This window comes from Oxyura jamaicensis, chromosome 14 (genome assembly GCF_011077185.1).
Source record: "Oxyura jamaicensis isolate SHBP4307 breed ruddy duck chromosome 14, BPBGC_Ojam_1.0, whole genome shotgun sequence".
NCBI classification, from domain to species: Eukaryota; Metazoa; Chordata; class Aves; order Anseriformes; family Anatidae; genus Oxyura; species Oxyura jamaicensis.
Window position 1 is genome coordinate 4,245,542 of NC_048906.1, and position 12,295 is coordinate 4,257,836.

At 38.6% G+C, this 12,295-nt stretch overlaps 1 protein-coding gene across 2 annotated transcripts in view; it reads right to left on the reverse strand.

Moving 5' to 3' along the window:
• SDK1 (sidekick cell adhesion molecule 1) overlaps window positions 1-12,295 on the reverse strand; it is a 393,889-nt gene that overhangs the window by 111,445 nt on the left and 270,149 nt on the right. For both annotated transcript variants that reach the window (XM_035340049.1, XM_035340050.1), the window contains exons 16-18: window positions 7,640-7,787; window positions 6,616-6,756; window positions 3,030-3,211 (exon numbers count right to left, since the gene is read on the reverse strand). In XM_035340049.1, coding sequence (XP_035195940.1) covers window positions 3,030-3,211; window positions 6,616-6,756; window positions 7,640-7,787 — 471 coding nt within the window. The remainder of the gene's footprint in view (window positions 1-3,029; window positions 3,212-6,615; window positions 6,757-7,639; window positions 7,788-12,295) is intronic.

The following is a 12,295-nucleotide window of genomic DNA, read 5'->3' on the forward strand; positions in this document are numbered from 1 at the left end:
AAAAAAACAAACCACAAAACACTTAACAGCTGAAGTAGAAATAAAAGTAGGTTAATTCCAATGTAAATTGTCTAAGAAAAGCTCTGTCTCTACTTACAAGCCTTGCCTTGGCTAAATCTAAAGAGTGTTGGATGTTTTTCAAGGAGAGAAGAGCTCAGAAGTGTTCATGTTAGTGAGATTAAAGGGACAGTAAAAAATGGAAGATTCTCAAATCCGCCTGCAAGAAAAGGTAAACATGTCCAACACTACTGAGCAGAGACAGTATCAGCGCTATCCACAAAGATGTTTATACATCTCACAAAGCTACTCATAAAAAAAAGTATTGGGAAACTTCAGTTTGTCATATGGCAATGAAAAGTCCTGCAGGACACTGTTTAACTAAGAAAAATTTGCCCTATGCAGGAGGCTGGCACAAATCCCTGTGAAAAGTAATATCAAAGTAAGGAACAGCTGGAGAAGCTCTGATGAAGAAAGACCTATATAGCCAGAGCATCAAAGGATTAGGCTGAATATCACTCTGAAAAGACTTTCAAGATTTAGAGACAGTCAAACTGTCTGACCCTAGTGCTAGGAAGTTCAGTGCTTTGCCAGTAAGTCTTTCTGACATTTTATCTAGCTGACATTATGTGCCAGTCTCACTACAAGTTTAGACCTCTCAGCATCTTGCAAGTTTGGCTACTTTCTAGAAACTGGTGATTTTTGAAGAGCTTTGAGCAGCTGATTAGTTATCAGTGGCTAACACAATGCCAGAGGACTAATAAGGGATTAATGGACTGGGTTCTGGTATAAATCTACAGCTTATATGGCCAGTCAATATTCTTCCCGACAAAGATGCCAATGTGCTGATCTGCTCCTGCCAACCGCTTGATCTGCTCCCAGTGTTCATTTCCTGCCAGGCTTTGACTGCACAGCACATTTGATTAATATGAGGTATTTCAGGTATTTTTCATCAGCAGACAGACAGGTTCTTGCCAGCACAGCTCACATCATTTAATGCACGTCAGAATAGAGGTGGTGGTGGTCATAGTAGGAGAGGGGGATGGATGGGAGTGTGCCTTTGACATTTATCTCGGTTCACATTAAAATCGGTGTATGATTTACAAGGCAGTTTTACACACTGCTTTTTCTCACTCTTGCTGGTTTGGTTTAGGAAGGACATTCTAGAGCAAGAAACAACCGCTGGCCTTTCCTGTCATTTCCCAATTACAAGACAGACAAATAAGGAGGGTTATGGACAGTAGGGCGTTACTTATCAAGACTTAATTTTAATCCAATTTCAAATGATCCTGATACCACCCAACCTTCCTTCTTTTCAATTTTAGATGTAAAAAGGCTTCAAACTTTTTTTAGAGCAGACTTCAGTGATTTGCACAGATATCCAGAAGGGCACCCACTAGAAGATGACAGCATCCATGAAGTAATTATTTATTGCTATTATCAAATAGTGTTATAAATTAAATAACAAATATCCATTTTTTTTTGTCCATGTCTACCCACTCTTGAGCAGTTAGGATATAGAGAGAAGCTATATGGAGACAAACAGGCCACTGCAGGTTGTCTTGAAGTCTAAACATTCTTGATAGTTAATATGAATGCAGGACTGATTACTCTTAATTTATAACAGAGGATTTATATCCTTATAAATGACAACAGACAGCCAATCAATAAAGGATGATAATAACAGCACATAATATCAAGGGAAATTAGAGTCAATTGCAGGGTTTAAGAAAAAGAGTGTGAAGTCCAAACCTGAGTCTTAACAGATGGAAGGCTAAGGTGATATGATAGCCTAAAATGTCCAAATAAACAAAGTAATGAACTGCAAGCGTATTCACAGAATAGATTGAAATTCTTTGTGCAAACCAATTCTCAGCAGAGAGCTGGTCTTTAGTGGGATACAAAACATTAATCCTGGCTGTAGAGAGAAGACTTTAAAAAAAAGCATTTCAAGGTCTGCTATAAATACTTCTAGAAAGAGGTTGAATGTGTCTAGACTCCTCTAAACTGTGAGAATTCAGATGCCCTAAGACAAAATATGGATATCTTCCTGTTTTAATTGTTGCAGTTAATTACTATTGCATGCAAATAATCTTTTCTTAAAGATCTCCCTACAACTCAAACTGTATCTAATCACATTATAATGCACTCCTAGTAACAATTAACAAACAACTACACGATTTTCACTGATTATAAATTAACTGATGTACTGTAAAACTGCAAGTTTCTAAAATAGTTTAATTGTTTTATGACCAGCAGAGACCACATACTGTCCAGTGCTCAGAATCCAGCATAGTCCTGCCATTATGAAATATGAAAAAGCTTTAAGGGCTTGGTACTTAATTATCCTACAGATTTTTATACCAATCTAGAGGTGTAAACATGCCTTACACTGGTTGTAAAAAGTAATTATATATCCTTTTTTTTGATGCAATTTATATTCTTTTTAAAGCACTTACCAGAAAGGTGTGGAAGAGCCATAGCATAAAAATTAAGGCTCTGAAGATCATTCTGTCTTCCTCTTTGCAAATGTCTGAAATGCATCATCCCTGAACTGCTACCAAACATACTTTCTCCAAAGGCTCTATTTCTCTTTATACAGTTCCCTTCAAATTTATTCCAAATTTCTAAATCAAGTTGTTCTGTGATCATCAAAACTAATGATGCTGGTTTGCTCTGCATTTGTCTCCTGCATTGTGTATGTGGCATATTGCATATCTTGACTGCTGTAAACCCAATTCCTTGCCATATTCTCTATGCCTCTCCTGTTAGAGTAGTCTCAGCCACTGCATGTCACACATCCTATAAATCCATTCCACGGGACCCACAGCTTTTTCTACAACAGTCTCTACTTAGGCACTTGAAACTTGTAGGTGTGTTCTACTTCTTTCCAGCTCATGAAAGATGTCTTTCAAATATGACTGAACTGACCATCCATTTTACAATTGTTAGGTGGGACTATCAGAGAGTGCGTATTCTCCTTCGGAAATTGTGCTTTAAACTCTTGATGCATACAATTCCGATTTGCTCACCTCCCTGTAAAGTGTATTCTGTCACAGGTCTGCTGAATGCTCCCAGCCCAGCTCCATTGTAAGACGCCACCTGGATTTCATACTGGGTCCAAATGATCAGGTCTTTCACTAAGCAGTAGTTAATTTCTGCACTGGTGATGTTCTTATACTGGTATTCTCCAGGGAGGCCAGCCAGGCGATACCTACCATATGGGAAGAAAAATTTGCTGTTAATTAGTTGGTATCAATTATAGAAAATATCCTGACCAGCAAAATAGCTTCCTTTGTGAAGAGGCAATATCCACACTTTTACAGCAGAATTATACAAAGAATAATGAAAAATAATCAGAAACACTAAACTAACTGCTGATAAGACCACGTCTTGTTTGACTGCTATAGTATTTATAATCTGATCTCACTGAGATTACATGCATAGACCTAAACAAAATGGGTATTTTAACCTGTTTTATGGCTGCGGAAAAATTACAGCTTTTTAAATGTGGCTTGTCTAGTAAAAAAAAAGTGATTTAGGAGAAAAAATAGCCCCAGTGTGATTTTTATCAGGGTGCTGCTGTAAATCAGCTTGAGAAATGTTTTTTTTTCCTTCTCTGAAATCTGAAAAGGAAGAACTCAGGCAGGCTCTGACCTTCTAAAGCTACAGGCATTGCCATCTCTGGCTTCCACCAGGATTCACTTCACATCATGATTAAAATAAGGACTGAATACATTTGAGATTGAAGGACTAGTTAAACACAAGAATTCCTGGAGGAGGGCTGTACCAAATAAGGCTGAGTGGTAGACATCCTGATAAACTTTCTACTAAGGCATGGAAAGCTGGAAAATAGAATATATTTTCTCCTGTAAAAACTGCTTTGCAGAAAACAGAGCCCTTTTGATGCATCTATTTAGGCCAAGAAACTATGAAGAATAAATAAATTATAGAAAACAAACAAACCCTGCAAATCTGTGAATGTGAATAATACTGTTTGTTTTCCTTCCTTTATTAAAATGGTACAAACATGCTTATAATGTGCTAATTCACATCAAATCAGAAATGCAGAGACCAAGTAAGGGGTATGAGGCATTACTGTTCCACAGAGCAGACAAATGCAGGAACATTTGAATTCTTATTCACGCACAACTTGTACATGCTCATATTCATCTTTTGCTTCACAATAAACACCAAAATCTTATTGGCACAGAACAATTTCACTGACATCTTACAGTCTGATCTTAAGTTATCTGAGTTAAATTGGTGCAATTTCTACAGCTAGACAACTTCTGCATGTACTTCAGCCACAGATTTTGTTCTAAAATCTCCTCATAAAGAGATCAGTTCTTAATCACTGACAACCCCTCTTCTCTGTTGAGGAGTTGCTTGCCTGACTGTATTTTGTCATAGTTAATAACATCTGTGATGTTACAATTCCATTTGTGAAATGGAAGTGGAAACAAAGAAATATCAGCTCTCAGCTGAGTTTATTGAATTGTCTTCATCTTTTTCTATTTTATATATCTACCTTCCCCTTTCTTTTGTCTCCTGTGAAGGTTGCATGGATCCTGGCAAAGTCAATTCTTTGTGCAGCACTGTTTTGTCTCACACCTAGCAGACAAGGTGTGGAGTGCTCCTGTGATTTAATCTATTATGCTGTTAGCATGGCACTCCTCTAAATGCAATACCGCCAGTGAGAAAAAGGGCAGAGGAAGAAGGCCAGTTCAGAAATGTCATGTCTTCATGATTTTTCTCACCATAGACTTTGATGTATACTCTGTATGACTTGTGCAGTGCACCTTCACTTTTAAAGACCAGGTGCTCCATCAATTTAGTATCTTGCATGTCTTCAGCATTGCGTATGTAGGATGCACAGTGGTTTTCATTTTGTTATACCTTACTACTACAGAAATCAGTGCAGGAAGACCTTTCTTCAGTGCACATATTGTTGTGGCCATGTATTTTGACTTAGAATAACAGCTTGGTTTATTGCCTGGGACAGTTGTGCTTTTATATGATAATCTTAAATTCTTTTTGATTAAATGCTTTCTCCGTGGTCTAGACAAAGCACGTAGACATCAAAAATATTCACAGATTGACCATAATGAATATGATCAGTCTCTATTAAAATGGAAAGAGACGTTATAGGGAGGACCAGGTTCAATTATGCTAATAATTGTTGGCATCACTGAAAATGCTCTACAGAGAAAACAGAACAGATTGCCAGAAGTGGGAGGCTATAGGATTGCTTTCTCAAAGGACTTAATGTTGAGACTGGTTAACTCACTACGAGTAGCTAAGGAGTTAATCCTATCATCAGGTAGGTTGGTTTGAAGGAAAGAACTGTACAGACAACATTTGTACCCTGTGCAAACTGGTACCCAACTCTCATGACAGGTTTTTAGCTATAGACAGAAGCTAAAGCATCTTTCCCCACCTGTCACTGATGACCGGCACAGCTTTCAAATTGAGTCCAGCTCTTAAATCCACAGGCACTTGCACAAGTGGCTCACTACTGTAAAAGGCTCTGTGCAGGTGACAGGGAGATTAACAGACTTCAATTCTGCCTAAAGAGCGAAGGAACGTTCTATTTTGGGAACTCACCAACACTAACATCACAAAAACATTTCCACCCGTGCCACCAAAACTAGGAGCACAAAATGAACAGGGTGTTGGCATTTAGACTGTAGCATTTAGTCATATTTTAGTAGGTCTGGACGACACTACATTAAAAATGTCAGCAACCTGTCTACAATAGACTGTAACCATCAGCTGGAAATATGTCAGTGGTGGTACAGTGCTTGGGAGTCTTCTACAAACACTCTGATTTAGGTAGTGTCTCCCTTACTACAGGCAAGGTCCTAGCTGGCTGCTAACATCGCACAAAACGTCGGAAGCCAGTAGGCTGTAGATGAATTGAGTGTGGATGAATTTTGTTTCTCTTTAATAAATACAGGTGGGATTGAAAGAATCGTACTCAATTGACCAGTTTTCAAAACCAGATCAAGGTCTGCCATGAAGCATTACCTGTCATTCCTACCCCCCCCCCCCCCCCCTCCATTTTGTTGGGGAGAATACTGAAGGTTATTGATTCTATTCTTGCTCTTCCATAGAGCAGGAGCCCTTTATGACTTTGGTAAGGTAATTGACCTCTCTAGCAGTAGGCTGAGATTGCAATATGCACATATACATCTGTAACGCATAGGCTGCACTGTACCAACTTCCCTTGTAAACACTTCTAGTTCTTGGTGCTTCACTTCACTTCACGTTAAAAATGGAAAAAAAAATATCAGGATGCTGAGAGTCTCCATAGGATGCTAGTCCACACAGCAGGCCCATTCAGAGTAGCTATCAGAGTAAAAAACAAACCAGAGTTCACTAACTCTTTAGTAAGACAGACCAGAATTCAAATGTCTGCACCCTTGGGATCATTTGAACAGAGGCAATTTCTCATCTGTAATAAGCCAACACAGCAATGGCATTTTAAAATAATAACTAACATATTTAATGGAATTAAGAATAGTTTTCCAATACCTTATTCAAACACAGCATTAAGAACTCTCTCATGCATACAAGAATCGAGCTCCAGGCTTTCCAGGGCAGGAAATTACTTACCTTAGAATGTACCCATGAAGAACTCCGTTATGTTCACTTTCAGGAGGAGGTTGCCACTGGACCATGATAGACTGATTAGTGCGCCCACTGGCCACTATGTTTTTAGGTGGGGCACTAGGTGGCTCCTCAGGCAGCATCAACCTGAATACAAAACAACGTGAGGGAGGTGGGTGTTGAAATAAATGATAGGTAACATTTCTATTTAATGTATCCAACTCCATGTGAACCAGTATCGTTTATCAAAGTCTGATCACTAGAAAGAAATATAATGCTGATCAAACTGCTGAAGACATGCATGAAATAGTTACTACAAATCAACATAATAAGAAATCAGTTAAGCAAGCAACAAGACAGACAGCTGAGGTAACCCTATTCTCTCTGAATCACCCAGGCTGCTACAACTCTTTAAAAAGATTACAAGCCTGAATGAGTTAGAGCTCAGGTCCAGTGTCTGTGATTCCTTCCAAATTGTTTCTTTCAGCTCTTTCAATATTTTTCATATCAAACTCCTACATTTTGAAAAAGCCATTTAGAGTTCAGCTGTTCTGCAATTCAAGCTCACAGCAAGCTTCGGTTCACATAGGAAGGGGGATGCATTTGAAACCAGATTTGATGAAGCCATCCTTCTATGTCACATCTGGGTGAATTGCAGAAGTGACATTGCAATGATTGGGTGAAAGCTGTACTCCTTCCAGGGCTAACTGCAGTGACTTAACACAATAAGAAAAAAATATTAGGGTTGCACACACTTATTTGACCATCTTCCAAGATTCTGTTCAACTGATACACTAGAAATACAAGGGCACCTCTCCCATTGTGTGCTGATATCCTGCATCACCTAATTGCCATTATCACCAATTACTAGCAGCTGCAGAGCACTCTCCAGAGGCTTGGGTAATGATAACTGCTCCACTTCCCAGTTACTGTGCAAAAGATAACTTTATGCTATTCACTCACAACAGTCAGCATTTTTTTTTTTATTTTTTTTTTTTGCAGAGTACACAGGAATGTATTTTTACTGTACCTGCTGGTCTCAGAGCTGTACTGGCCTTTTCCCACCTGGTTAACCGCACACACCCTAAACTGGTAGGTTCGGGCTGGAGTTAGTCCACTCACAATGACACCAGTCATTTTGGGGTCAAGATTTGATAGGTGAACCTTCCAGGGAGAATCTGTTGGAATAATTAACATTTGAGACAAATCGGAGTGCTTGTTAAAAGCGCTGCAGAAGTGAGAAATTGTCTCTGACTGCACAGAGCTCTTTGTGTTTGTTTTCCTCAGAGGAACTTTAGGAAGAAGTTTCTTTTTCAGCGAAAGAAATCTTCCTGTCAGCCCACACGGTTATGCAGATTGCACATTTGTCTACTGGAAAGTGATGCTGCACATGTCATGGCATAATAAATAAAAACTATATTCATTAACATTTTAATAAAAGAGGAAACAAGCATGATAAAGACAGATGGGCTGTGTATTTCACAACCCATCTGTTTGGCAGGCCATTACAACACCACACCCATGAGTGGCTCTGGTGGAAGGACTGTAATGAAATTCACAGGCAGTTTGGAATATCGTTGTACCCAGCTTGCAGGCAGGTGTAGAAGCATTATGCTCTCTGCCAAATCAGCCCTTTGCTGTAAGACCTGAGAAAGCTTCTGCTGCAGATCCTGTGTCTGCAATTTTTTTTCCTAGAGATAGTATATGGCATTCAGTCTAATCATTTCCTAGGACGGTTCCCTGATATAAACAGTCCCAGCAGTACCATAAAACCCTTGTTGTCAGTTCACATACTTCACATGCCGAGCTCCTCTGATGCCCAAACTATATTTTCAAGTTTTCAAAGAGGTCAGAAATGAAACATGTTGAAAATTAAATATACTGACTTCTTTTTTTCCTGGGCTGATGTCATATATTCTCTCCAAAGTCACGACTGAAACCGTCAAGGAGACGTGACATTTGGTCTGCATTCCAACAGTACAGCAATGGAATCAGCCAACTTAAAGATTTGTTCAGATTTTAAATAATACCAGCTGTTTTCATGCTCCCTGCTCAAAATTACAAACACTTTTGGAAATTACTGAGGAGCTAGCTGTAGATTTTGGCAACATATCTGTGCATGTTGCTCATCAGAAGTGCATAGCAGCTCCTGGCAGGTGACCTAGACGTCTGCCTGAAAATGAAGATGAGATGTCCCAAATGTGGAAAGCTGCTAAACTTCACACCAAGATGTAAACCACTAATTTAGTGCATTTCTGGCAGATTCCTTAGCAGGTTTAAGTCCACTGGAGTGTGATGCCTTTTGGGTTACAAACACTGCATTTTCAATCTATTCAGGATATATTTACTCCAGTAATGGCTTTCTGAGAAGAAAGTCTTTTTTAACAGGAAAACTGACACGGCAGAATACTGGGAATGCTGGAGAGGGACATTTGCACAGCAGTCAAGTTCCATCATTGCCGATTGTTGTTGATTTGCCATCAGTCGCTTCTGCTGCAAGATCTGGAGCGCAATTCATCTTAGCTGAACACTGGGCTTCTTTTAGAAAGCACTCAGAAGAAGGATACCTGTGCTGACATTGGCTAGGAGTTGTGTGCACTCTAGTTCCTTCTTTCTTTAATCAAGCTTCTCCTGAGATTTTACAAACAACTGTTTACCTTGTTACATCCAGAGTGCACTGTAACAAATCAAGATAAGCTAAAGTTAAGGTATGGCTGACTTAGTAAGCTGCCTGAAGCAGCTGCATTAAGAAAACGGAAGAACAGACAACACTAAGAGAGCAAAATACCCTTGTATGAGCTACTTGGGTAGTGGTCCATTTCCTAGAGCAAATCAGTTTCATTTGCTTACTGCTAGTGTAAACACCACCTGAGAGTGCTTAACCCAAGCAGTTCAATGTAGTGAGCAGTTTGATTCAACAACAGGGCCTATTAATCTCTTCAGCACCTTGGGGCTTTGCTCTGTTTATATGCTGCATCTGTAGAATACTTTATTTATTCTTTTTCCTCTTCTGGTGGAAGATAAAAGATCTAGTAGGAAGAGAGATTAAACTGAAAACTAATATAAACGAAGCCTATTCATCTCTTGGGCACTCTGATTTGTAAAGGAAAGTGGTTTGGGGGGGATTTGCTTGCTCATGGAGCAGTGGATGCACTGAGTGTTCAGAGTATCTTTAAAATTTAAATGTCAAGTTTTTTTTCTTGACAATTAATAAACTAAACATTTTGAGAAGCTGTTTCCCCACCTTAAATCCAGAACAAACCCCAGCATTTTACAGAAGTTCATTTTAGCATGTAGAAAAGTAATTCTAGCATTGGAAACGTTCCATAACATTTTTAACACTGACTCTCTTCTCCTTCAGGGATGACTGTCACTTGCCTGTCCCAGGAAGCCTGGAGAAGTTCCACGGTGACAAGAGACTTGCCAGGTCAAACTATTAAATAAATCTCTGTTATATTGAACAGACTCCACTAATCCTTCATTTAACTTAAGCTGCCCAGAAAGTACGCTGGGCTTTGCTTGCTTGCTCTTCTGCTGTAATTGCCACTCTCTGAAAAACTTTCATGTTTAGTTGTCTGTCTTCTTAAGGATATTGGGTATTTTGAATTAACTTCGATGTCCTCTCCGAGTTAATTTATTGGAAACCAAGAATCTCACAGGCTATTCTGTAGCTTATAATATGATTTTTCACCTTTGAGAAATGACTTCTGTTCTGTTAAGAATTTTTGGATGCATTTGTGATATGTTTGATAACACTGGTTACTCACCTACCAAGAAGCATTTCTTCTATATTTTCCTGTCTACCTCACAACTCTTGCACTAATTGCAAGTTCTTCAAGAATCATTTCCAATTTGATATTACAGAATAAGTCTATTGCAGAAATCTAATTTTTGCAGCTTTGGAGTACACTTCCATCTCCTTTCTTCTCCAGGGGTTTAGCACTGACAGTACTATTGGAATTTACTGTCCTACTGGAGTTTACTGAATTAGTCTTTCATGACAATATGGTATTGCAAAAAGTTTAAATAAAAATGAATTGGCTCTTCTTTCCGTTGGTAGGACTTCAACGAGGTATACCACTGGTCTGAGAAAAGGTATCTGTTTGCACTATCATATATAGGCCTGCATCACTGTTGTAACAAACAACAGAGTTTTGCTTTGATTTTTTGCAAAGATTTACCTCTGTGTTCAATTTTTATCATTTGAATATTCCTACCAAATTCAGCAAGACAACTCACAGACTTTCAGTTAAGCTAGTACAGATGCTCTTCATAGGAGCTTTAATTATCTCCTCATTGAAATGGCGTGATGAATAGGGAGAGTTGTATCATTACATCGCACAGATATCCCAGAATACAATAAAACAAAAATGGGCTTTTATGTTAACTGTACTCAGCAGAATTCTCCAAGTATTAATTCACTTGTTCAGATAAAAAAAAAAAAGTCAGCATCATTTCTGATTAATCCTTGAAATCTAAACTTTTTTTTGGAATAAAATATATGGAATTCCTTCTAACCCTATGAAGATCCTCCACAGGAATTCCTCGGTATGCTGCAACAGGGGTTAAACAGGTCACAAAACATCCACAAATTATGTTAGTGCAAATAACAACACATGCTACTATTTATTTGAAAATCCTATTTCAAATGGAGGTTCACTTTCCCAGCTCTGTGTGGGCAGGAATACTTAATGACTGTGTTTCCCTGGAACTGTGCTTTTCAAATTAGATTATAAATTTGCCCCCAAATGTTTAAGGCCATATGTCTCAAATCACCCACAGACACAGTCTACTGTGAATACTTGTAATTTGAGAATTATTACATTGTGCCAAATACATTCATTTTAAAAATTAGGTGACTTGGTGACTGGAGTTGTTCATATTTCCAGCAATTTATGTGCACGATCTGTCACTGTTTTTTTCCTCTAATTAAAATAAGGTTTTTATATCTCTTTACTGAATTGAAATTAATGAAAAGGAGTTCTAATCCATGCCAGGTGGATTGACACGCCTCTCTCTAATGTAGCTAGTAATTAGTCCCCTGAAATCTACACTCATTATTTTGAACCCTCTTCAGCTAGTTCTCTGAAACAGATACTGTTATTATGTATTCACTTATGGTATGTGCTTCAAAATGTACAATGGATCCTAAATGCTATTAGGAAATAATTCAAAGCAAAACAGCTAAAAGAATGAACAAAACTAGGCTACATTTTGGCACCTGTAACAGTAAAGCAAAACCCATGTATTAAATCTCCACAGATCCAAGAATAAAGTCTCCTATGAAGATTTGCTAAAATAAATCGTAATTCTGATGTCCCTCCCTAACCTTTAGATGTGTGAAAACAAACTGGGATTGGGATGTTAAGCATATTGCACTGCTGCTGACAGTGAAAGAGCTACAGACACAAGGATGTGAGCACACGGAGGGCACATGCCGAATCCCTGACAGTTGCTCTTTCTGCAGCACAAATGGGACCGATGGAAAACCTGAAAGGAAGTTTTCTTTGAAAAGCAAAGAGAGATTCTGCACAGTCATATCAGACAAAACTATACCTACTTAAGATCAAATGTCAGCTTCATTCATGAACATCACATGGGGGTTGGGGGGGGAACATGACAGCACCAAGGAAATATGCTGTTTTCCAAAGGAGTGGAAGGTCTGTAGAAACTAGATACTGACTAC